Source organism: Candoia aspera, chromosome 2, assembly GCF_035149785.1.
Source record: "Candoia aspera isolate rCanAsp1 chromosome 2, rCanAsp1.hap2, whole genome shotgun sequence".
NCBI lineage: Eukaryota > Metazoa > Chordata > Lepidosauria > Squamata > Boidae > Candoia > Candoia aspera.
Genome location: NC_086154.1, coordinates 8,570,562 through 8,597,137, shown reverse-complemented (window position 1 = coordinate 8,597,137; position 26,576 = coordinate 8,570,562). Strand labels below are relative to the sequence as shown.

Genomic DNA, 26,576 nt, shown 5'->3' with positions numbered 1-26,576 from the left:
CCCAGGCCAAAAACGTTCTCTGCCTCTGTTTTAATTCTGATTTACGAGTTAAATCATTCTTTACAAAACTTAATAGCTTTGGCCACATACTGAGCCATGGTGCATAACCATCAAGGGCCGCTCCACCTTTTGAATGGCACGCTGGAGAAGTGGGAAAGAATAAAGGGGTTCGGGTCACAAAAATATATATATCCAGGTAGGAAAGGCCTTTCCAAGCAATTAATAGCAGCTCAGCCCTGGATCGTGTGGGTGGGAATGTGGGAAGGGAGGGAGGTGGAAGAATCAAAGACCTTCTCAGCCACTGTTCAGTTGGGAGGGAGATGGATGGATGGATGGAAGGGAGGAAGGAGGGAGATGGATGGAAGGAAAAAAGAGAGGACGGAGCAAGCTTTCGAACGGAGGAGCAAACAGCCTTCAGAGCCATGGCCCACCTGTCCTTCCCGTGGGGATGCATTAAGGGAATTTGTCTGGTTTTTTCCTTTGTAGCCCCCAACCAACCAATCTGGCCCATAAAGACAGTAGCCAGAGATCCATTTTCAAACTTGATCCTTCTTTTGCTGGCTTGTCCCACAAATCTTGTCCTGTTCTATTCCGTTTCTTGAGAATTTTCCTGTAGACCAAACTTTCTGTTGTGTTGGAAAAAAGAAGAAAAGTGGGGGCAGATAAAAGATAGAATTAGAGTTAATGGCCCGAAGTGCCCCCCACAGGATGATTCTGTGGCTAAGGGGGGACTAGAACCTGGATCTCCCCATTCCAGTACTCTCACCAGCACCCCACCCTGGCTCTGAGGGAGGGACTGGCTGAGTCCCCCAAGGGGCTCCCATGGCCAAGGAAGGACAAGAACCTCGGTCTCCTCACTCCCAGTCCAGCCCCTTCACTCCTTCCACATCCTGAGGAGTGGGAAATCACGGAGAAGTTTTCCCCTGCACCCTCAGCAAAAATACGGCACAGGCTGCCTGTGAGTCCTCTGATGTTTGACCAGGTGCGCATTCTGCCGGAAGCTCTTCCCGCAAGCCGAGCATCCGTACGGCTTCTCCCCCGTGTGGATTCTCTGGTGCCTCAGAAGGTGGGAGCCACAGTTGAAGCTCCGGTCACAATCCGGACATCTAAAGGGCCTCTTCTCTTTGTGAGTGTCCCCATGAAGTTGAAGGCTGGGGTCCAAATTATCTTTCTTCTCATACTGGAGGCACGGCCTTCTCGCATCCTTGGCCTCGGGCTTCCTCTCCTCAGGCAACGCCTGGCTGAATGGTTCGTTGCCGTCACCACAGCAATGCAACGTCTCACTGAGGTCCTCGGCGTGCTGCTGCTGGCTGGGGATAGCTCCCCGAGTGAAACTTTTCCCACAATCAAAACACTGGTGTGGCCTCTCACTGGTATCTGCAGTTTGTCGACACCTGTTGAAGGTGGATCGGCAAGTGCAGCTTTTCCTACAAATGGGGCAGGTATTCCTTGTGCCAATTTGTGGGATTGTGATTCCCAAGTAGGTGCCCTCTTGGTCCCCCAGGCATTCATCCCTCCTGTTCCCTGCTTGGCGGCTCTCCTTTCTCTTTTGTCCACCCTGGGTCTCAAGCTCGGCCACTTTGGTTCCTTTCAAGGATGCCTGAGTTGGTTCTCCCTCATTTTGAACCAGTCTTCCATGGCCTGCTGGAATAAAGAGAGGCACGTTAAAGATTGTAGCCATAGATCACGGCAAGCAGAAGACAGATCATAAAACACAGGTCAAATCAGCAACTTGGATGCACTTAAGTCAATCAGGTTTCCTGGCTGAGTACGGACTTGAAGCTGTCTCCCTGGATTTAGTACAACATTCTAATTCTAGACTTTGAACTCTGGAATGTTCCTAGATATGAAAAAGGGATTTATTTGGAAGCCAAACCATAAAAGCAATCCTGAGGGGGTTCAGAATATAGAGGAGTAGAGTATTGGATTAGGACTGGCAAAGCATAGGTTTAGGGCCACCAAACTAACCAAGTATATTTTAGGCTACCTGCTCTGTGCAAACCCACCTCAGATGCTAAGTTCTCAGCTCAGGGGCCATGTTGGGTTAATTTCATAAGCCATGGTTATATTAAGCTTGTCATGCAAATAAAAGCATTATTTTTCAGCCCAACCTAAGTACAGTAATGTAATTCTAGACCAGAAGAGCTCCTGGTTCAAGAGCTTTACTCCAAAGCCTCCAGAAAGGTATTTTCCGGACCATCCTGGAAATACCAGAAAATGGACATGGGATTTTGCAAAGCAGGCCCCAAGGCAAGCATGCAGATCAGATATTCTACCACTGAGCTAAATAAAGAAATGTATCATTGAACAAATCTACAGAGGGTTCTCACTCAAGACACTAAAGACCAGGCTCAAATCATCCTACTTTGGACACTTTCTGGAAAGACCCCGCTCTCTGGAGAAGCTCTGATGCTGGGAAAGGTGGAAGGAAAGAGAAGAGGAGGAGGACCAGCAGCAAGGGGGATGGACTGGTGCAGTGGTGACAGGGGCACCATAGGAAGAGCTGAAGGACCAGGTTGGGGGCAGATCCTCCTGGAGAAAATCCATCTATGGTGCTACTAAGAGTTGACCCCAACGTGATGGCACGTAATCAATCAATCAATCACCACTGAGCTAGTCCTTTCCCATCTCCTGCTACCCAAGTTCTTTTAATTCAGAGATGTTGGCCCTTCCTTCATGGAGTTTCTCTCTGCAGCCTTTAAAGCCTCCTTGATCACTACCCCCTAATAAATTCCATCTGGTGGCTTTCACCCATATTTTACTGTTCCCATTTTTGTTGGGACCCCACTTGTTTTATGTGCAAGACCCTGTCACATCGTTCAAGGGCCGGGGGGTGGGGGGCTCAGATCAATCAAAGCAGCCCATGCCCACTGTATGTCTTTTGGGGAGGACACCTGTGCCCCTCTTCCCTTTGCACGACAGGCCATTGCTCACCTGTGTGAACTCGCATGTGCCTGGCCAGGTTTTCTTTCCGAGTGAAGCTCCGCCCACACACCATGCACAGGTGGGCCTTTTCCCCCGTGTGAAGTTGACGGTGCCGGAAAAGGTTGGCTTTGCGTGTGAAGGTCTGCCCGCACTCGGAGCATATATGTAGCTTTGGTCCACTGTGGATACTCGGATACCTTTTAGCCGCTAATTTCAGAGAGCGATGTTTCTCAGATGCCTTTATTGCCTTCGACTGTAGGGTTGCAATTTCAGGGTGTTCATCCCAGGAACTTGCAACAGATTTTCTGTTCCAGTTTTCCTCAGGATTTTTGACCTGTTTCTCTGGGTCACTTGGATCTCCAAGGCTAACTTCAGACTCTGATCTCCCCACATTTAGCCCATTCCCCTGCTCATCACTTCCTGGAACTAAGCAGAAAATAGAAAATAAAACACTCAAAAAGAAAAGGAATTGCTCACTTGCTGAGTCAAAATGGGCTCTTCTTGGCATGAGGGATAACGCAAGACTTGTACAGTCTTCTTCAACTTGCAAATGTCATTGTGGTTGGACTACAATGCCCATTAACCCCAGCCACCACAGCCCAAGTAGCAAAGCATGTTGGGAATTGCACAAGGCAAACCAATCAGTATTACAATGATCCAAGCCTGTGTGCCAACCTCAGATGCAGAAAGAGCAGAAGTGGAGCCCTTCTGTGGCAACTTTTGATGGTCAACACATCAAAAAAATGAGTCATATAAATTATGGAGACTGGAATGCTGAAGTTGGAAGAAAAATAGCATCTGGAATACCAGGAAAATTTGTTTTTGGAATTATCAAAGGAAGCAGAAGAAACAGCAGTAGAGCTCTGCCAAGACAATTCAATGTTTACAGCAAATGCTTTCTTCTAACAACCTAAAAGATACCTCTACATAGGAATAACACCAGATGGAGCTCACCAAAATCTAATTTACAAGCAAAGATGAAGAGGCTCTATTCAGTCAGCAGAAAGAAGACCTGGCGCTGACCGTAGCTCAGATTGAACTCCTTCTTGCTGGGAGGCCTTGCTCATGGACACTCAGGCCTTACGGGGCCACAATGGCTCAGTGGTTAAGACGCTGAGTCAGACAACCATTAAGGTCGGCAGCTCAGCAGTTCGAAACCCAAGAGCGCGAGCCACGTGATGGAGTGAGTTCCCGTCAACTTGTCCCAGCTCCTGCTAACCTAGCAGTTCAAAAGCATGCAAATGCAAGTAGATAAATAGGTACCACGTCAGTGGGAAAATAACAGGGACATGAAAGGAGCCCCCTCAGGCATCCCTCAGGCAATGGTGACGTCACTGGCAAATCCTTTCAATACAGAAGTGCCTTGGTAGGTGCTTCTGACACACACATGCACAAACCAAAACAAAACAACTCAGGCCTTGGTCACTTCCAAGTTGGACTACTGCAATGCACCGTACATGAGACTGCCCTTGAAGACCACCCAGAAGTTACAACTGGTCCAAAACACGGCAGCTCACGCAATATTGGGTGCCTCTTGGTTGGTTGTTACACCGTTGCTGCGTGAGCCAGATAGTATGTTGAATGGGCCCTAGAAAATATTGCTAACAACCAATGATGAAATACCAGCAGAACTGTTAAAAAGCCAGCTGGGGAATTCTGGGAGTTGAAATCCATGCATATTGGAGTTTTCAAGGCTGGGAAACTGTGGACGAGGCTCAAAGATTCACAGGGATGGTAACTGTAGCCAAGAAGGACAGCATCTTGGGGAGCAGCCTGCAGCTTCAATCCCATCGTAAGAGGGTTCCCCCAAGTTTCTCCCAAGGCTCTCTGAATAGCCAGGTTGGCTTCCCAAAAATCAGTAGTGGGGATCCCCTATGACCTTGGGAGGCATGCTGTTCTAGAGAAGGGGGCAGATCTGAGAATGCTCATTCCCAGGATCCCTGCAGACGTTGGATGGAGCTCACCAGGCCTATTGGGCAAACATAAGCCACTGGAGAAGGTGGTCCACAGCTATGAAGAGGACAACCAACCCCATGAGTTGCATATGGAAGGGAACTAGTAAAAAAAGAAGCTCATGCAGTGGAGGTTGTTATAAGGGAAAACCTCAAAGCTCCCATCGTTCTGGGGCCTGACAGATGCAACTTAGGAAAGTCAGCTGTGCAACAGGACCTTGGGTGATATGGTGGTCCTGCCAAAGTTTTCAAGGATGATATGTGAGTCCACCGAAAATAAAAGGTTAGGAACTGCCAGCCACAAAATAATTGCCTGAACACAGGGAATACGAGAAAGGGTGATTTCATACGCAATAAGCCAGCAAGCTTGCAGTTCTCCTGCTTGACTTCTCTGCAGACCTCTGGACAAGCACGCTCTGTTCCGCCAAAGCTTGTGGCCGTGTCTGTGGATGTTCTCAGCGTCTAGGACAGCAAAAGAGTTATTGTTAAGGCTGGAGCCTAAGACGACCTATCCCATCTTTCTCAAGGCCCGTTGAAATGGCATCACTCGGCTCACCTGTTCTTCCCCTCCCTCGATCTTCTGCTGTCCCATCAGGAAATCCTCAGCCAGAGCCACCGCTTGGAGGCAGGACTCGGGACCACCTTCTTTGACCCAGCTGTGCATTGCCAGTGGGAGGACAGCCAGGAACTGCTCCAGGATCAGCAACTCCAGGATCTGCTCCTTGGTGCAATTCTCTGGGGTCAGCCACTGATGGCAAAGCTCCTGGAGTTGGTTATAGGCATCTCGGGGCCCCTTAGCCTCCTGGTAGCAGAACAGCCGGAAATGCTGGCGTCGGATCTCGGTGTCAGCTATACCTTTCCTCAGGATTTCTGAGGTTGCTATTCCCTTATCTCCCATCTCCTCAGATTCTTTCTGGTTGGGAAAGGCCTTCAGGACTCCATCAAGACCCAACCAAGGTCCATCAGCCTCTTCTCCACGGGGCCTTCTGCCAAAATCAGCTGTCTTTTTGGAAGGAACCAGCAAGGACTTGGTAACTTCCCACTGTATGGTGTTTGGCAACTCATTTTCCCAATTCTCCTGCCACTGGGCTTTCCAGCGGTGGGCCAATCCATCCTCAGCTTCTGATCCCATCTGTCCTGGCACAGCCCAACTTGCAAACTCCCTGATTGTCCCCAGCTGTGCAGGGCAGAGAGAGCTGCTTCCATTTTTTAACACTTCCTTTTCCACAGGCTCAATACACAGTCCTGCATCGGCCTCTGCCTTCTGCCTGACTGACATTTCTTCACTTGGGACAGGCTTATGCCAATTCTGCCCACACGGGCCTAAATCCTTGCTTGCTTTCCACAGGAGAGCATCAAGACCAATGTCCAGCCTCCAACTGTGCACCAGAATTAGTACCTTTGACCCCACTGATTTCAAAAGGACTGAAGTTCCTCTAGGTGCAGGTGAATTTAGAGAAATTAGCCTTGCCAGAGGATCTGGTAACAAAATCCCAGAAAGAGGAAGAAGAGGAGGGAGAGAAGACAAGGCAAACATTAATTCGTTTTTAACTTCTTTTTTCATGCTTGCAAAAGGGGTTGGGTGCTTTGGTTTTCACTGTGTCACTAATTAATGCCTGTGCAACCCAGTTCAAAGGGCTTTGTGTACATGATTTGATAGGAAATGGGCATTGTAATTATTGCTGTTGTTATTGTTATATTTTTATTCCACCTTTTTATATATAACTCAAGGCAGCAAATATATCTAATCCTCCTGCCTCCTATTTTCCCCACAAGAATGCTGTGAGGTGGGTTGGGCTGAGAGAGAGGGACTGGCCCAAGGCCACCCAGCTGGCTTTCATGCCTCAGGCGGGACCAGAACTCACAGTCTCCCGGTTCCTAGGCCAGCACCTTCACCACGACACCAAATTGGCATGAATAGTTGGACAATGGCAAAAAGAGAAGGTACAAGCTGTGTCCCTGGGACAAAGATGGTGGTGCACAGCACAGCAGCTGTGATTTCATTGGCTTGCACAGTCAATGACATCACTGCGGTCAAGCTCCTGGGATGCCCTCAGTGTTACTCTCCTGCTGTTCCCAGGAGGACGCTCAGAATTATGGCTGGACAGAAAATCTTACCTCCTATAAGGTAGATCCATATTATTCCTACCCATACTGCAGATGTGGACAACTGAGGCTCGGAGAAAATGACTTCCTAAAGACATTTCAGTAGGTTCAGGAAAGACAAGATTCAAACCAGAGACCTCCTGATTCACAGTTCATTTGATACAGTACCTACAGGAGGGGGAAGGTCAAGGAAGCTGAGGTATATTAGACAATCAGACAAATTGACTTGTCTGATTAGGAAAAGGACAATAACTGCATTTATTAGTGACTGGAAACCCTTATTTGTTCTTTTCTTTTTTTATCCAGCCTTTATTATTTTTATAATATAATATAATAAATGTAAATATTATTTTTATAATATAATAAATATAAATATAATATTTTTATAATAATTTATAATATAAATAACTCAAGGAAGGGAACATCCCTAATACTCCTTCCTCCTCTCATTTTCCCCACAACAACCCTGTGAGGTGAGTTGGGCTGAGAGAGCGCGACTGGCCCAAAGGCTGTTGAAAGAAAAAAAATGAACTTGTGATTTATGGGTTTGACAATTAGAAAGGGTAGATTTTGGAAAGAAGGAAATTATGATGTAATCTTAGAGAGACAGGATAAAATATAAATGCATTTATAACCGCTGTTAAGAAGAATGGAAGCTTCTTCTTTATGATATTTTCTTTCTCTTTCTTTTATCTCTTCTTTCTTATCTATGCATTATTTTTCTTTATTTTCTTCATTTCTTTTCTAAAATTTGTACTGTGTTTATCTTGTTAAAAATTCCTTTAATGAAAATTATTTAAAAAAAAGAAAGCTGAGGTGTATCCAATGCTTTCCTCCTCCTAACCTGAACTGGAGATGGAAAAAACAGCTGCCTAAATCTTGGGAATTCCCATTTCCCCCTGCTCAACCCGTTTTCCCGGGGTTTTTTCCCCCGCGCCCCCAGCAGATAAGCCTGCTTGTAACTCACCCTTCCCACATGCGTGCCAGCAAAACATTAATTCCCCTGTTAATAAATTCAAAATCCCCTTTCGAGGAAAGGGGAGGAGCCTCGAAGCGGCGTGGAGAAAGGGAGGACCATCCCGGCGGCAAAGACCGCCCCTTCCCCTTCTCTGACCTTCCTAGGAATTCAGACTCTATCAGTTTAACTCCTAGAGTCCCAAAGCCTCGGGACCCTCGTTCTGGATTGTTTTTACTGTATTTTTCAAAAGAAAAATTCCCGTGGTGATCTGGTGGCTTCCACAGTCCCCACTACTCCTTGTAACTAATTGGATATTGTTGAATTATAGCAAATTGTAAGTAAAGTACAGCACACCGTGATTATAATTGGTGAAAAGGGGAAGCTGTTGGGTGAGGGTCAGAGCTTGGTGACTTCATGGAGACTCTTCTTGGCGGCGATATGGAAACCATTCTGAATTTTTTTTCATATCCCAGTCTAATGTAGAGCCCTGGAATTTTCTATGGGTCTCATTTTTCTAATTCTAGCCAAGCCCCATCCTTTGACTCGGTGTTTCTCAAACTTGGCAACTTTAAGATGTATGGACTACAACTCCCAGAATTCCCCAGCCAGCCATGCTAGCTGTGGAATTCTGGGAGTTGAAGTCCACACATCCTAACGTTACCAAGTTTGAGAAACACTGCCTTAGCTTATTGAGACCAGCCAAAGACTGTAACATTTTGCCACCCCAAAATGATATTTACATGCATTTTACCAGTGAGTTGTCTCAGGGGCAGTCTTGACTGAAACAGTAATAACCCAAATCAGTGAAAATTGGAACCATGACAATGTTGACATTTGTTTAAATCAAAGTCACAAGCTCTTTGCATGTTCAGCCTCTTCCACGTGAAACAACCTCAAAGAAAGTTTAAAAGTGAAAAATAAGCTATTGTTTACCTGTTCTCACCATTGACAAAGATTTATAATTATTAGTGAATGGGATGACAGATTCATTCTGCTCGTATTTTATTGTGAATTGGCCCAATTTTTATTTCTCTCACTTACACGTGGCCTAAAATGCACTTCTATGAATTTTTAAGAGCCGTTTACAAAAATAGCGTCCAAAATATATACAATTGGGGAAAGTGTATACTAAAATACTTGCAAATATTAGGGGAAAGGGCTTTTAAAACTCTCAATATTGGTGAAGATGTTTTTGAAAAATGCACCAATTAAGGAAAAGTATGTACAAAATTGCACAAAGTGCAGACAACTGTGCAAGTGCGATCCGAATTCCCATGAATTTTTGTTTTAAAGTTTGTAAATTGTCTGAAATTGAGAGGGAACAAACTGAAGCCTAGAAAAGAAGTGAAATTAAGTGGCACCAAGTTTGATAGGTTTTTCCATCCTTAAAAATTACCGCAGTGTGGTAATATTCAGTGAAACTATTCAGTGAAAACTTGGAGGCCTATCCTAAATCCTAAAATATCCTAAATGACTGGGGAAGGCAATGGCAAACCACCCTGCTGTCGTCTGCCAAGAAAACATCATGAAAGGGGTGTCCCCCCCAAAGGGTCAGACATGACTCATTGCTTGCACAGGGGACCTTCCACCTTCACCATCCTAAATTTAGGTCTTCAAGAGCCTTCTTGACAAAGAGGCCACAAAGAGAGAATTCCCAGCTGGAGAAAGTTGATATTTGGCTTTCTGTATCCAAACGGTGAGCTCTTTTTATTCCAGCTAGGTTTTCATCTGCCATTTTCTGTATCTAATTTACTTTAAAGCAAGAAAAAAACACACTTTCCTTCTAAGCCCCATTATTCTCAACAGAGCCTATTTGTGAACAAACATGTGTCAGGTGTTTCAAGCCTGCTTGTTGGATGTTTTGAAGAGATGCACTCTCTTTATCATTACAGAGCCACGGAGTGGAAGTTGTTATTCTTTTCAAGGGCTGATCGTGCAAAAATGGCATCACTTTAGATTTGATTTCCTAAAGGTGATTTGGAACGTGTGGGAAAAGACTGCTCTGTGTTGCAGGCAGGTTCTACATTCACTTAGTTTTTAGAGATCAAACCCAAAGCGCTGTGCAATCCTGAAAATAACTTGTCTCCTTACGCTTGTTGACTCTGATACAGGCACCCGCTGCTATCAGCAGTGATGAAAAAAAAGACAAAACTTCACATGGCAGACCCTTTCATAATCACCTCCCAGCATCAGCTAGTATGTAAATCACAGGGCTTGAATTATGACATCGCAATGCGTGTTTCATCACTCCTGCCCTCCCTGGACACCTTAAGTGTCTGGCCCAGGGTTGTCAACCCCTAAACTAATAAACTATACTAGACAACCTGGGACCTGTTGGGTCATTGTTTCAGACATACTTCCTTACCAGATTCCTCAGTGCCTTCAACAATGGCAGAGCTTCTAATGTACTGGAAAAGTTCTTAAAATTCAGGGAGAGATGGATCTGCCTTGGAAGTAGCCCGTGTTGAACTATATAGCACAAGCATCTGGAGTTGGCCACAGAAAACGTTCTATGACATTTTGTATTATAAAATGTTTTATGATCGTTTTTATGTCATAAAATGTTTTATAAGTTTTGCCAAATTTCTATTCCATAGGAGTCCTGGGCCCCAGGTTTTGGACACATTCTGTAAGTGAGCCCATTTGAGTACCTTGGTTCAAAAATTGTTGGCCTACAATGCACCGTTTTGCCCAGTTCAAGGCTGCAAGTATCGAACAGACACAAGAGTTTCAGTAGTTGTGTGTGTGTGTGTGTGTGTGTGTAAAACAATGAAATTCTAAAAACCAAGATCTTGAAGATTTCTCATGAAATTTGAGCTCTCTTGTCTCTCCAAGATCTCGTGTGGTCTTTGAAGAGAAGACACAGATTCCAAGATGTTGATTTTTTTCTTAATTTAAGAAAAAGGGATCCACCTATGTGCTGTAAAATGTTGTGGGTGCCTTATCCCTTCTGAGCAGAATGTTCTTGAGCCTGGGAGTAGCATTCCCTGAAAATCCAATCTGATCTTAAATGGCAAGTTTTTACTCTTCTGCATAAGTCCAGATACATGTATTATTTCTCCACTTCCCTCTGAATGCCAATTAATATTTCTTTGCATAGAAAAGAATGCCATCACAATCATCTTATTTTTGAAGCAAGTGAGAATTTTAGAGAAAGCTTTCCTCTTTTTCTTCCAGTAATTCCCATACTGGACATACTACATAATGGAATGCTTCCTCTCAGACATGATCCATTGTTCTTATTAGGTTTATTTGAATCAGCTTCTATGAGGGGTAACTAATCTCCGTCTTCCCTCTCCATTGGCAAGGCTGGCGCCCATCACTTGCAACAGTGAACCAAGTCAAAACTATTTGCTGGGAGGGTGTAGTAAAGGGCTGAAAGATTCCAGCCTCTCAGCAGGAAAGCAGGAATGCAGAGAATGTAAACAAGCATTAGTTTACATCAATGATAATTAAGTAAACATAACTAAACAAAAGATTTCACTTCTTTCCAAAGTTAAGTTCGCTATACATATTTGATGGCTAGAGTAAGAAATTGCCAAGTAAAAAAGTTATTGAGTTTTTACTTATAGCAACCAAATCAGTCATTGCTAAACAATGGGAATGTCTGGGTAATATTTCAGAGGATAGATGGCATGGTAATATCTATAGCTTTACCTGAAAAAGTCTCTGATAAAATCCATTGTATGACAAGCCAAAATAGTAAATTGTTGTTTTAGAACAGTGTCTCTCAACCTCGGCAACTAAGATGTATGGACTCCAACTCCCAGAATTCCCTATCCAGCATGGCTGGCTGGGGAATTCTGGGAGTTGAAGTCCACACACCTTAAAGTTGCCAAGATTGAGAAACACTGCTACAGAAGGAATGGTGCAATGCAGTTGTTTACGTAAGGGATAAGCATCTGGGAAACAATTTGCATCCAACACTATGGACGTGTTAAAATTGTACCAGCGCTATGTGAATTTTTGAAATTCAAATGAAAATTTAAATTTAAAAAAAGTATTAGAAAGTGTTATACGTCAACACAGAAGCATCTGCAGGATCCAATGCGTCTATCAAAACGATGAAAGCAGTGTTGCACCATTGCAGCACAAGCTCTGTCCCTTTCTTATCTGCCTATGTCCTGGCACATGTACAAAAGGGGTGGAGCTTAGGCCACAATGGTACAACGTGTTTCCACCATTTCCCCCTCTACACATACACTATAGATGTGTCTGCATGGACACTATGAAGGTTAGAGATAGGATAAAAACCAAGTATTGTCTTCCGAGAGAGCTACAGTGCAAGAGAACCCCAAGGGTTTAGCTACCACCAGTTATACATTCCAATCGTTACCATTAACACAAAAACTTGCCAAGTCTTTTATATGGCTACCATATTCTGGAATACAGGTAGTCCTCGTTTAGTGACCACAACCGCCGTCATTGTGAAGCGGTTGCTAAGTGGGAAATCATGTGACCATGACTGGCCGTCTCTTTTCCCCATTCCCCCACCCTTTGGAATGCTTACCCTGGCACTGGGATAATTAGCAAGAAGGAAATTCACATGTGTATTTACGTTCATTGGAGAGGAAGGGATTACAAGAGAGTAAGGCAGGCACACAATGGGGAATCCACAGCAAAAGGAATGCGTTGGCTTCGGCAGCCCTAAGCATACTACGCAAACAGCCTGGCGTATTCCCCATTGTGTGCCTGCCTTACTCTCTTGTAATCCTTTCCAATCTGCTCTGCAGTGGGGGAAAAAGAAAAACAACAGGTCAGGTGCAGGACGTGTACTGACTATAAGAGCAATCATGTGACTGAGGGACGCTGCAAAAGTCATAAATGCGGACATTGGTTGTAAAGTTATTTTTCCAGGACTGTTGTAACTTTGAATGGTCCCTGAATGAGGCAGTCGGTAAGCGAGGACTACCTGTACAATTAAGATGTAGTTTCCCTGCCTTTGGGAAGCTTGACATCAGCAGCTGTTTTGCAGGGCTGAGCAATTTTGCTGAGGTGGCTGAAAACCAGCTTCACCTTTTCATCTTCACCTTCAGCAGAATCGGTGGCCCAAACAGACAGGGCTGTTTTCCCCTCCCACTGAATTTGGGGAGGAGTTGTTTTAAAGCACTGGCAAGCCTACGTTAGATCTTAATTTGTGCTTGTTGAGAGATCCCTCCGCAAAATGGCATCCCACCCCTTGTGACTCAAGGCTGCAGGTTGCGCATTCCTGGTTTAAGTGCTGAGTGAACTACAAGGAAACAAAGTTGTGAGGACACCAGAGGAGAAACCATTTCCTAGCTAAAGCCGGAGTGTGCTGTTCTATTTTAGCTGCCACCATTACTGGGGGGCTGAGAAAGGAAAGCTGGCGGTTTCTCTCGCGCATGCTTTCTCACGAAGTGTTTGATCACGTGTGCACGTTGGCTGAAGTTCTTCCGGCAGATGGCACATTTGTAGGGCTTCTCTCCCGTGTGCATCCTCTGGTGCACCAGCAAGCCCGAGGAATGCCGGAAGTGTTTCCCACACTCGGAACACTGATACGGCTTCTGCTGGGTGTGGATGGCGGTGTGGGTGAGGAGGGTCGTCTTCTGATTAAAGCTTTTCCCACAGTCGGAGCACTGATACGGCTTCTCTCCCGTGTGGATTCTCTGGTGTCGGTTCACACTCGATTGTGTGGCAAAGACCTTCCCACAGATTGGGCAGGGGCTCCTCTGCTTTCCCTTATACACCTTTGGAGAGCTGTTAAGTTGACCGAGGTCCCCATACGGATCTATCCCGGCTATATTTTCCCCTTCTGTGACCTCATCTTCCACCTGCTTCTCCTGTTCCGCTGGAGGACCAAAGACCCCTCCTTTCCACTCCCCTTTCAATTGTCCTGGGGGTCCCTCCTTCCTCTGCTCGTTCAACAGTCTGCTTCTCCTTTGCCTGAAGCTCTTCTTGCAAGGAGCACACCTGTACACCTTCTCTCCAGTGTGGTCTCTCTGGTAGGCGGTGACACCCCACTTCGGTTTGAAGCTCTTCCCGCAGTCCGAACATTGGTACGACTTCTCCCTGGCGTGGACCATCTCATGGGAAAGAAGATTTGTCTTCCGATTAAAGCTTTTCCCACAGTGAGAACATTTGTAGGGCTTCTCCCCAGTATGAATAATAAGATGCCTATTCAAGCTGGATTTTCGGGTGAACCCTTTCCCACAAAGGAGACATGTGTTCCTTCCCCCTTCTTTGTGCAGTCTTGTGGGGGCTGAAAATCTCCAAAGGTTGACCCCATCCTGCTCATCAATAGGTTTCTTCTTACACGCCTGCGTTTCATTTTCCACTCGACAGTCAAAAACTCCACCTTTTATCTCTGATGTGCCAACAGTCACTTTCTGGTGTTCCTCGACATGGTGATATATCTCTTGGTCACTTCCTAGAATAGAATAGGAAATGTACCATTTTAAAATACTGTTTTATTGTATTATTATAAAACACAAGTAGTACGAAACATTATTTGGGTACAGTGGTATGTATAGCATTGAGTAAAGATGATTAACACTTGATGGTTTAGCTAACTTAATCCTTTAAAGATAAAAGGGTTTACAGGTAGTCCTCACTTAACAACCATTTGTTTAGGGATGGTTCTATGATGGTGCTGGAAAAACGGACTCATGGCTGGTCCTCACACTTACAACCATCACAGCATTCCCAGTCACATGACCACAATTTGGCAACCTGTTCACATTTATAACCATTGCAGTGTCCTATGATCATGTGATTGCCATTTTCAACCTTCTTGGTAGCTTCTGGAAAGCAAAATCAGTGGGGAATCATATGATACACTTAATGACCACATGGTTCGCTTTATGCCTGTGAAGACTCGCTTAACAACTGCTGCAAAAAGGTCATAAAATCTGGTTAGATTCACTTAATGACCACTTCGCTTAGCAACTGAACTTTTGGTCCCAATTGTGGTCATTCAGCGAGGACTACCTGTATGTTGATATTATTATGATTTCTAAAATGTTAATGATGATAAGTATAAGGTTGCTTAAAGTTGTCATCTGGAGCTGAATTGAGTAGCCTACATAAAACAGGAACTGGTACCTAAAGTCCTGCATGAATCAGAAGCTCAGTATCTGAAATGGCATAAATCAGGAGCTCGGGATCAAAAATTGGGTCCTTGGTAACTGAATCCTTGCACTCATTGTCATGTCTCCTGCGGGCTCTGAAATCATCAGATGAGCTTCTTTTTTGAACATTCCTGAAATCTGAGATGTGGAGAGTGTCTTCACGTGCCTATAACTTTTTCAGAGACGGACTAGGGAAATCTGCCAAGGGCGGGTGATAAAAGTCAAGATGGCGGCAATAACATGATTGAACACTGCATGTCAAAAAGGGACAGGGCTTTGATTGTACAGCCATGCCTGCCATCTTGACTTTTTCGACCCCTTCCATGGATGCCCTGGGTCAAAGGTTATGAAATGTTTCTTTCAGAGAGATTTGCTTGCTGCCTCTAATGAAGACACAGGCAAACACTTTTTTAAAAATCTCCAATCCTTCTAAAATGATTTTAAATCTCTGCATTTCATATCAGCTTAGGACGTCGTTTAGCTTGTGCGTGTTTGTGTGTGTGGGGGATATTTAAAAATACAATGTCCTTCAAGTCAAACTTTACTCCTGCTGACTTCAAAACTATATCCGAATAGACTTTGCAACAATACTGTATAGAAGTAGTTCGGTGTTGTGTCCTTTAGGAATGGTGTGTTTTTTTTTAACTTCCAACTCTAAGCAACAATCTTTGTGTTCCCTGGAGTTTTACCATCCAAATACTAACCAAATCTGACCCTGCTTAGCTTCCAAGCCAAAACAAGGTTATCAACGTACTGTCAACTGCTGGGATGTAAGGAGGTTTACAAGGGCATTAAAATTTCTAGATACAGGTGTGTAAACTCACTGATTTGGAAAAGAACATTCTGGAGAACTCCTGAACACTGGTTTTTTTTGGCACATTATTATCAAAGAGTTTCAGAGACTTGATACATTCTCTCTCTCCATTCTTTCCCATGTTTCACAACTTTGTTTAATGTTTCCAGGTTTAAACCGGTATTGTGCTTGATGGTATCTATCCAGGATGTTCTTGGTCGGCTTTATTTTCTAAGTGATTTAATTGAATTTTCCTAAGGAATTTGGACTGATAACATAATCAGAACAGGACAGCCTTAGCTAATCTATAAAGTTGCTGAAAATCAAATGTGACTGAACAGATGAAGAGAAACACTTCAATCAGCCAGTCTCAAAAATAAAAGGAAAAGAAGGGCGGGGTGGACTGTCTCACAAGCATTAATAGGACAATCCAAACTACTGGATTTTTGATTTGAAAAATAAGTACCTTGGTCAGTTTGATAAAACATAGGGCATTCGTATAAATGCTTACTTTCCTTCATGACTGTTCTGTAACTTCCTTCCTTTTCTATAACCGGATCCATCCTGGTTGGATCTAACAAACTGGTTGTAACAAATTTTTGATGCATTTTACTCTGCAGAAATGTTCATGTTTGCTTTAGAGTGAATTGGAAGGCTTTTTTCACTCCATGGACCAAGGCTAGGAAGATTTCTTCTTCCTAGCATATCATACTTTTAATATAGATATTAAAAATAACCAGAAAGATAGGCCAGAATTATGTGACAGACTGCTTGATTTCTCTGCTTAAGTCCTCCTGCAGTGAAGGCATTCAAACAAAGCAAAAAACATCATCCTTGCTACTCACTAGCCCCACTGTTCTCATTCTCAGAGCATCCTTACTGCAGATCTGAAAAGGGGGTTTTAACAACAAAAATGGCAAAAAAAAAAGAATCTTAAAATACTGCAAATCTGCAGGTGAAAGCATCATATACCTGCCCTGAGCTGTACAATATAAAGGCAGGATATAAATCTAATAAATAAACAAACTAAACACATGTGCAAACATAAACAGTGGGTAAACCCAAAACATGTGGCCACATCCCTTGGTGGCATCATCTGCCACGCTCTCTGCAGCCTACAGAGATTTAAAAACAAAATTAAAAAGAAAATGGAACGTACATCCCTTTTGCCCAATCATAGTTAACTGGAGAGGCAAACATGTTCTGGTTTGTCATTTTCAAACAATCGAGGAATTGGAAGTCAAGAATCAAGAACAACTAAACAGAATACTTGTTCAATCCAAGCGTCACCATTCTAAAAAGGATCCTAAAAAAGAATTGGGTATTCTTATTAACACAGGATCCAGAACTAAGGATCTGTGATCAGCTGTTAGGGAAGAAACAGAAAATCCTAACCTAATAAGGAAACATCTTTATTTCTCTCCAGCTTGATCTCTTTACCGAGAGGCCTCTCTCTGGTCCCCAGTGAAGGCTGTCCGGATCCAGAGAAATCTCCAGCCTGTTCATGAACTGGACTTGAGACCTAAAATAACAAAAAAGATATTAATAGAATATTAGAATTTTAGAGTTGGGATGATTACACTTTTTGAGGGAGATAACTCAAAACTAAAGGAGTTTATTGTATTCTTACCTGCAAAATTAAGAATTGCTCAAAAGTGGAAATTTCTAGACAACCTATCCTTGAATAATTGGTACGCTGAAGTATGGTCAACTGCTCTAACAGGAAAAATTACTGCTAAAATTCAAATACAGACTTCTCAGAGGGGTGATAAATCACATTTTGATCAGAGGGGATTGTTTATGATGGCCATTCCTAAGCTTGATGTGTCAACTTTAACACCCAGAATTCTCAGCAATGGCCATGCTGGCTGGGAATTCTGGGAGTTGAAGCTCACAGAGCTGGTAGGTTCACAGAATGGGGAAATGGTTGAGTTGTGCAAATGGAAGGGATGTGCCCACAAATTTTCAGAAGAAGAGGAGAAAGAGCAGAGAGGCAAGAGGGAGTTGAAAACAAAGAAAACCTAGCCAAGAGAATTTGGCAGGATTCCTTTCCCACTTTGGTTTTAAATTCATCTGTCACTAGTTCTGCTAATAATCTCTTTCTCATCCCCTTAATAATGGAGCCCTCAGCTTAAGACAAATTCTAGCCCTGGCTTAATTGGGCAAGGAGGGACTCATCTCCGACAGGCAAAGCAGGTGAGATTTTGGACGTGGAAGACCTAGCCTTTGAATTAAAGGAATCATTTAGCTGTGTCCATTCTAGCCAAGGAACAGTCAAAGCATTCCATGCCAGCTTCTTTCTAATTCTTATTTTCCCAGTCCTTATGTTTGCTCAATACAATTATTTTAGCAGTTTGCATTTTCAAAAGCCTGCAGGGAACCTGGCAAGCGTTTCTCCTGTTCCATGCATTTTTGTATGAAGTTTGCTCAAATACAACTGAACATGTTGCAAGGAATTTCTCCTAACATTACACCCATGATTTATCTCTGGGTTTCTTGATTTGCTTAATGATGGACAGACTGAGCTGAACAATTCAGAACAATACAAATATCTGCCTCTGTTTGCATTGCACTGGTTTGGAAAATGCGAGTTAGGTAAGCAGGCACCGAAATACAAATTGATACGATTTCTCTACCTCCTTCCCATCTACTCTGACTGGCAACAGCTTGCGGGCATTCACATTACAGTATAGCCACTGAAGTCAAATGACAAAACTTGATTCCCAGAAAATGTTTCAAAAATCTGTGCACAGGGGGCAAAACATAAAATTTAAAAATTATCCATCAATTATTCCTTGCTGGCAAAAAACAGGCCTGGTCTGCTCTCTGCTAGTTACTGGCTGAGAGCAGACCAGGCCTGTTTTTTGCCAGCAAGCAGTACCTGAAGCACGACTTTTAATCACCAGCAGAAAACAAGTCAACTGGGTGGGCTGGCCTGTTTTTTGCCAGCAAGCGAGGAACAAGATGTTTGGATGTGGGCAGTGACATCACTAAGGAAGCTCCGCCCTGCAGTGGTATTGATATGTGGGCATGAAAAGCAGGAGCTTGGGCAGTGGTGTCATTGAAGTTTGGGGCTTACCATGGTTGTCCTTTGAGACACTGGAGGAATTGAACCTGGAATTATTCCACAGGCAAACTGCAACATCTATCCATTCAAAAACAGGCTCCTTAAGATAAGGATGCACTAAATATTCTCACCTGCCCTTCCCGTTGCTCTGCCTCCTGCTGCCTCAGCAAGAAATCCTCTGCCAGAGCTACTGCCAGCGAGCATGTCTCTGGTCCATATTCCCTGATCCTTCTCTGGATCTCCAGAGGCAGGATCTCCAGGAACTGCTCCAGGATCACCAGTTCCAGGATCTGGTCTTTGGTGCGTCTCTCTGGTTGCAGCCACCCCCAGCAGAATTTCCTGAGCCTCTTGCAAGCTGTCCTGGGACCTTCGGATGGTTGGTAGCAGAACCCCCTGAAATGTTGGCGATGGGCTTCCTCGTCCAGCGTCTCATGGCTGGGACTGCCCCCAGGATCAGCTCTTAGATCTCCGCGTTTCAGGCTGCTGGAACTTGTTTGCTCATCCTGCTTAAAGGCTGGTGGGACCGCCGCTATCCTTCTTCCACTGGGATCCTGGTGGCTCTCTGGGACCACGAAGGAGTCCTTGGCCCCCAGCTGTGGGGTGTTTCCCCACATGGAGCAAGAGGACTCCGCTACCTTTAGGAAATCCTGCCACTGGGCTTCCCAGGATGCCAACTGTCCTTCTTCTGGCTCCAGTTTAATCTGCTGTGGCATCGCTCGAGGCAAGCCCTCTCCCACCGTCCCAGCCACCACAAGCTGGAGGCCCCCCTCAGAGTCGGCAGTGGGACTGGCGGCAACCTCCCTTTCGGTTTTCATCCTTGGGGTATCCCTGGGCAGCAAAGGAAGAAATGAGATTCCGCAGTAATCAGATGTCATTCCTCAATGGACAATTATCAATGACATTGTCGTCACTTGCCAAAAGAAGCAATTAGATCCCACAGGATCCCACCAATCAATTGTCATTTAGTAGATTTGTATCCCATCTTTCATTCCAAAGCTCCAGGCTCCCTCCTACCAGTTTTCCACACAACAACCCTCTTGGGTTGGGCTGAGAATCTCCCCACTCCTACATCAGCATGTTCACCACAACCTTGCCCTGGCTGTGGGGTGGAGAGGAAGGGACTGGCCCTGAGTCCCCAGGGAGCTTTATGGCTGAAGGGGGATTGGACCTGGGTCTCCCCACAGCCACTCCTGGTCCAACTCCACACAGCCTCTTCTGTGGGGGTGGACCACACAAAGCCCAGGGTTACTTGTGGCCACCAAATACATTTAGCAGCTCCTGGACTGTCTCTCTTTGACCTCAGCTCCTGAAAATTGGTAGTACAGAGTTTGCCATGTGAAGGCAGAAAACCCACAAAATAGGAGAGAGGAACTACAGGAGATCCTAAAAGCTCTCCCCAAAGCCTAGGGAGGAGAAAATCAGTCCCCACCCCAGCTGCTCCCCTTTGTATTCTGGTCTGGCTTTTCTTAAGACAATTCAAGGGAATTAAGGCAGGATATGGACGATCAAGGTTTATACAGGTAGTCCTCACTTAACAACCACAACTGGGACCAGAATTTCAGTTGCTAAGCAAAGCGGTCATTAAGCAAATCCAACCTGATTTTACAACCTTTGTTGCAGTGGTCATTAAGTGAATCATGTGGGGGTTCCCCACTGATTTTGCTTGCTGGAAGCTGGCTGGGAAGGTCAAAAATGGTGATCATGTGATGGTGGGACACTGCAACCGTCATCAATGTGAACCAGTTGCCAAGCGTCTGAATTTTGATTACGTGACCGTGGGGACACCGCAATGGTCATAAGTGCAAGGACTGGTCGCAAGTTGGATTTTCAGCAATGTCGTGAGTCCGAACCGTCACTAAACGAACTGACATTAAGTGAAGACTACCTGTATATGCAAGTGGCACTTCAGAAAATGATACCACCTGTCCTTATCTCTAGCAGCCCTCTGAGCCCCAAAGCAAACTTCTCAGATGAAGTCCCCCCAGGCATTCAACCTCCCCACCAGGTGGTGGCAACTGAAGGAGACCACACGGTCACTTCTTCCCTGCAGCTGGCACCAGAGCAGTGGGCCAGAGCCCCCCAAGTCTCTCCCTCTTGTTCTTCAGTCACCCTGAGTGTCCCTTCCTCCCTCATCTTGACCCTCAGATTCAGGCTGGTCTTGCTCTCCCCTTCCTATTCAGCTACTTGAAAATCTTGCTCTTTCTGGCCTACCCTATCTGGCCTGCAAACAAACAAATGGCCACGAGATGGCAGAAATGAGCAGCATTTCCTGCTCCTCTTTGTTGCCTCCTACTGACAGTCACAATTATTGCAGCCCAGATCTGGAAAACACCCAGCAGCCACCATGGGGCTCCATGTGCAATGCTCCTAAGGCAGTGTTTCTCAAACTTGGCAACTTTAAGTTGCCAACTTAAAGTTGCCAAGTTTGAGAAACACTGTCCTAAGGCAACAGCTGAGTCTGGAACACCAACTGAGGCAGATATGAAAGTTTCCTTCCACACTGCTCTTCTGCTGGGGATCCTACTGAGATACCATGCTAGGGTGACCAAGTTTGGCCTGCAAAAATCTGGATTAGGGCTAAGTGCGGCAGCAAAAAGAAGCAGATTTTCCTGCTGTCTAGTGGTCTTCTGGATGCTTGCAGCCCAGGAAGGGAGGCTCCAAGGAGTCTGCCTCTCCAGCCTTCACTATACTGACTCCGTTGCTGATGACGTTGAGGTCCAACCCAATCTGCAGACGGGGTTGCCTTGTTTTAAGCCTATGGTGCTCATTAAATTACAGATTGCTTCCAGGTCCAATTCAAGGTGTTGGTTATCACCTTTAAAGCCCTACATGGCATGGGGCCGGATTACCCGAGGGACCGCCTCTTCCCCGCTTCATCAGCCCGTCCCACCCAGTCACGCAGAGAGGGCATGCTGCGGACCCCGTCTGCAAGAGAATTCCATCTGGCGGGGTCCAGGAGGCGGGCCTACTCAGCAGTAGCGCCTGCCCTTTGGAACATCCTGCCCCCGGAGGTGAGATTAGCCCCATTGCTCCTAGCCTTCCGGAGGAAGTTGAAGGCCTGACTCTGCCTTCGGGCTTGGGGCAGAGAGGAGAATAGTCATACTTGGGGTTGGCTAGTGCCTTGAAGCGCCCCTCCTACACAATGACTGAATGAGACCACAGCCATAGGGATTTTATTATATTTGGTAGTTTTTAAAATGGTTTTAGTCTATATTTATATTGGAATTTTATTATATAGTTATTGTTTTATGTTGTAAACTGCCCAGAGTCCCTCCGTTCGGAGGAGATGGGCAGTGACAGATTTGATAAATAAATAAAAATAAATAAATAGGTGATGATGATGATGATATTCAGTCTGTACGCCAAAGGGATAGGTTTTTGGATCCAAAGTACTGCACATCCATAGTTATAATTGATGGAAACTGATCTGGGATACAGAAAGACTAGATCTATCCTACAGTAAACCTATTAACATTCCAAGTTCTCCCATTCAAAAAACAGTAATCGGGTTATACACTGTGCTAAATCATACGTTATTCCTTCAGTTTGGGATTAGAGTGTTGCACGAACCCAGATGAAGATGGTTTGTTTGATAAATCACAATTGAGCAAATCAAAGCTTATTGCTTCCTCTAGCTCAGTCTTTCTCAACCTCAGCACGTTTAAGATGTGTGGACTTCAGTGGCTGGCTGGGGAATTCTGGGAGCTGAAGTCCACACATCTTCAAGTTGCCGAGGTTGAGAAAGACTGGTTTAACTCAGCAGTGGGGAAACTGGGTGCCCATAGCATGTTCTCTGAAGAATCAATTCCATCATTCCTGGATGGCAGCCAAGTGGTTGGAGCTGATGGGAGTTGGAACACCACATCTGGAAGGTCAAAGACTTCTCCCTCCTATTGTCACCATTTCATCTTTTTCTCCTTTTTCTGGTGGAAAGAAAGAAAAAGATGGAGGAAGTTTTGGGGAAATCTGGGAAGGAAAGTTGTTAATGAAGAGCACAGAGACTTAGGTTCAAGGCTGCCCCTCATCCTGGTAGGCCAGTGGGACTATGGGCCAGTCACTGCCTGTGTTTGCACCAAATCATAAATAGGAAGGAAGGGAGGGAGGGAGGGAAGAAGGCCCTAAATGCAGTTTGTCTATTTTATCAGTTTGTTAACCATAGTTTATGTGGTGCAAAAACAGTCACTCTCTCAAACCAACCTACCTCACAAGATTATAGTTGTGGAATCATCTAGTTCAACTTCCTGCCCAGGGGGAGGGAGGAAGGAAGGACTTTTCTAGATTTCTGCAGATAGATCCTGGGAATTTTATTTTATTTATTTATCGCTCACATTTATATGGCTGCCCACTTCACAACAAGGCGACTCTGGGCGACGTTCAACGAGATAAAAACAGTGAATAAATAAAAACAATCGTTATAAAAAGATAAAATGATTATTAAGAGAGCCAGTTTGGTCTAGTGGCGAAGGCAATGGGCTAGCAACCAGGAGGCGGTGAGTTCCAGTCCCACCTCAGGCCTGAAAGCCGGCTGGGTGACCTTGGGCCAACCCACCTCACAGGGTTGTTGTTGTGGGGAAAATAGGAGGAGGAAGGATTAGCAGGTGTGTTCCCCGCCTTGAGGTATTTATAAAAATAATACTGGCGGGACAGAAAGTAAATAAATACATAAATAAATAAATAAATTTTAAGAATGTTATCTCAAAATTTTAAAATATACCAACCCTGCCGGGAGAGCACGAACGTCAGCCATATTCAAGGGGAACTGGTCGTTCCCAGTGATCCCCCAGGCCTGACTGAGACACAGCCGGGCCTTGAAGGGCTTCCCCAACGACAGCAGGGAAGGGGCGGGCCCAATTTCACGGGGGAGGATGTTCCACGGGGGGGGAGCCCCGGCAGAGAACGCCCGCCTCCGGGGACCCACCAAACGCCAGCCCGCGGCGGATGGGCCCGCAGCAGGCCTCCCCTGCCTGATCCAATGGGACGGGCTGATGTGAGCGGGGAGAGGCGGTCCCGCAGCTATCCCGGCCCGAGCCATGGAGGGCTCTGAAGGTCAAAACCGGCACCTGGCATTGGACCCGGAAGCAGAGTGGCAGCCAGTGCGGCTCGCGAAGCAGAGATGTGCTATGTGCTTTTCTAGAAACAGACATAACCGCCTGCGCCGCTGCCTTCTGTACCAGCTGAAGTTTCCGGACACTCTTCAAGGGCAGCCCCACGTAGAGCGTGTTCCTACAGTCCAATCTGGGGGTGAAGCAGAATGACAGAACGATGGGCATTCTGGCTCGTTCCTGCTATGATGGGTTAGTACAGCAATCCCGCTTGGAAGTTCTTTCCAAACATTTTTTTAAACGCAGTTTCTAACGTTTCTTCCCCACTTTGCTTTTGTTTTGCAAAACAAGGATCGACCTGGATAAACACCTTCCCTGTCTGGAACTGTGCAGAAAAGGAAACCACTGCGCAATAAATACAGCACGTCCGCCCGCATGCAACCTGCCCTCTCCAACCTTGAACTCCTCCCCACACTTCCCACCCCCAAATGTTTCTTCTCCTTTTTTTCCGTCCTCCAGTCCCATCCAACAAAGAAAGGAGCCTTTGAAACTCACTGATTGCAAGAAGAAACCAAAGCTCTTAAGTTGAAACATTCAAAATCCAGAGTGTAAGGAAGAGGAGGAGTTTGGAGGCAATGGCCGGGCGGGTGGGGGGACTGTACACTGCTCATGCTCTCTTTCCATGCTTACACACGCGCGCACACACACTCCAGTGCCTCTCTAGGAAGCCACACACTGCACTTTTAACCCTTCGGTGGACCAATGTTTAGCTTTGTCCGGAAAAGTACCAAATGTCCCCTCCCTTGCACAAGATATAATCCTTCCCATACCTTCCAGATTAACATGAGGTTAATCTAACATGACACACTAAAGACACAAGTTGTAGAAGGCTAACCACTGGTTTGTTTGTTTGTTTGTTTGTTTATTTGATTTCTATAGTCGCCCATCTCCACAAGTGACTCTGCCCCCAACGTCATCTTTGTAAAAAAAAAACCCATTCATTCATTAATTCATTTCTGTAAAATCCACTTGTCCAAATGAATACTCTGCCTCCGTCAATGCAAGGTTCGCTGAGTGATCTGGATTCTCTCCATTTAGCTTAAACAGCACAATCTGCACAGGGGAAGAAGGTGGCAGGAAACCCCAAATTTGTGGAAGGGCCAACGATCTTTAGAAAAAGGATCAAGAAACTCCAAAACAGCTTGTCAAGGACCAAGCAGCTTCAGTGGCTGCAAAATATGACTCCTGAGAAAATCTTTGTAGGGAGAGAGGTGTGTTAGTCTATGGTAGCCAAAAATCAGGAGTCTAGTAGCTCCTTTTCTGACTAACTGATTTTATTAAGAGGCAGAAACTTTTGTGATGGACAGGTAACATTCGGAAGCCACTCTGGCAGACACCGAACGATGACTTGCAAGATTCTGTTATTACTGTATAGCCAATCTCAATAAAAGTAGTTTCAGCCTTCCTGTGATTTCTTGGTTTGGTCTACCTAGTGGGATTGATCGTTAGAAAGAGTCGTTGTGGGATGTTTTAGTTTAATTGATTGCTATTTTTCTTTGTTGATTACATACAGTATTTTGTGATTTGACTGCTGTAGGCCACCCATAGTCATACAAATTGGGGCAGTCTATACATTTAATATAATAATAATAATAATAATAATAATAATAATAATAATAATAATAATGTGTAGAAATGGGTTGCGAGTTTTGCCCACAGGCTTAATTCATTTTAAACCTGGGAATTAAGAGAGAGAGAAATGTTTGTATGTGAGTGTAAGGAGAAAGAAATGTAATAGCTAATTGTAGCTGAGCCTGTATCTTGGACTTTAGGAAAGCAGGTTTTAATAAACAGAGAGGTCTAGCCGATCTTATCTGCTCCCTGGTCAATGCTGGGACAGGAGGCCACCATGGAATCCAAGGGCTGTAGATTACATTACCCATCAGTTTATGCACATTATGCAAAGTACAGAAAAGAGGTAAGAAATAGTAAGCCAAAGAAATTACAGACATGAAATCAGAAAAAGGAAAAAAAGCTTAATTGAGTTCACACCAATTATTCACAATACTCCTATGGTTGCAAACCATTTTTGCTTCCCTATGTTGCCTTTTGTCCTTTAAGCTTTTCAGTTCTCTTTCGGAGGAGCTTGTCATGAAACTGCTTCAGAAATTCAGAAGTTGCAGATTTTGGAATCAGCTTTTATTATTCCTTTCCTCTGCATTTGCTGTGGCCTACAGGACAAAAACAGAAGCTCACACTGTCATTTGCTATAATGAGTGGCATCCGTGAAGGCTTATGACAACTAGCTCCAAAGTTGGTGTCCTCCAAAGGTGCTGGACTACAGCTCCCAGCAGTCACAGCCAGATTGCCCAACAGCTTTCCTGTCCAGGGATGATGGGAACTATAATTTAACACACCTGGAGAGCATTAGATTTGGGGGAGACTGTCTCTTCTTAACCAGCAGTCCTCCAAGTAGATTAACATGACAAAACGTGACTGATTCAAATTCAGCCAGAGCACAACTTGGCTACTTTAATCTCTCTCTCTTTTCCTAGTTTTACAACTTAAGAGGTGCGCTACTCCTGTTGAATGCCTGCCTGAAGCTGGCCAGGGCTCAAGCAAGGGAGTCTGCAGCATTGCCGGCT

The 26,576-nt window shown here is 44.9% G+C and overlaps 2 protein-coding genes across 2 annotated transcripts; both read right to left on the bottom strand.

The window, feature by feature from the left end:
• Positions 1-931: 931 nt before the first annotated feature.
• LOC134489807 (zinc finger protein 287-like) lies at positions 932-8,039 on the bottom strand. Its single transcript, XM_063292674.1, has 5 exons — positions 7,951-8,039; positions 5,434-6,356; positions 5,228-5,339; positions 2,935-3,351; positions 932-1,641 (listed from the first exon to the last, which is right to left on the bottom strand). The coding sequence occupies exons 1-5, from the start codon at positions 7,976-7,978 to the stop codon at positions 932-934; spliced, it is 2,190 nt and encodes a 729-aa protein (XP_063148744.1). The 5' UTR covers positions 7,979-8,039.
• A 3,133-nt stretch (positions 8,040-11,172) lies between these two features.
• On the bottom strand, positions 11,173-23,926 carry LOC134492089 (zinc finger and SCAN domain-containing protein 30-like). The gene is made up of 4 exons (XM_063296229.1): positions 23,608-23,926; positions 19,021-22,812; positions 17,218-17,344; positions 11,173-14,329 (listed from the first exon to the last, which is right to left on the bottom strand). Exons 2-4 carry the CDS (start codon positions 19,762-19,764, stop codon positions 13,248-13,250), a joined length of 1,953 nt encoding a protein of 650 aa, XP_063152299.1. The 5' UTR covers positions 19,765-22,812; positions 23,608-23,926; the 3' UTR covers positions 11,173-13,247.
• Between the last annotated feature and the right edge of the window lie 2,650 nt (positions 23,927-26,576).

Coding starts and splice junctions, on each gene's coding strand:
- LOC134489807 (XM_063292674.1), bottom strand. CDS start 7,978: ATGTTTTGCTGGCACGCATGTGGGAAGG. Junction 3,352..5,227: donor CAAGCTTGCTGGCTTATTGC/GTATGAAATCAC, acceptor TTTTCTGCTTAG/TTCCAGGAAGTGATGAGCAG. Junction 1,642..2,934: donor GCACATGCGAGTTCACACAG/GTGAGCAATGGC, acceptor TTATTCCAGCAG/GCCATGGAAGACTGGTTCAA.
- LOC134492089 (XM_063296229.1), bottom strand. CDS start 19,764: ATGACATCTGATTACTGCGGAATCTCATTTCTTCCTTTGCTGCCCAGG. Junction 17,345..19,020: donor CAGAGCAACGGGAAGGGCAG/GTGAGAATATTT, acceptor TTGTTATTTTAG/GTCTCAAGTCCAGTTCATGA. Junction 14,330..17,217: donor TAAAGATGTTTCCTTATTAG/GTTAGGATTTTC, acceptor ATTCTATTCTAG/GAAGTGACCAAGAGATATAT.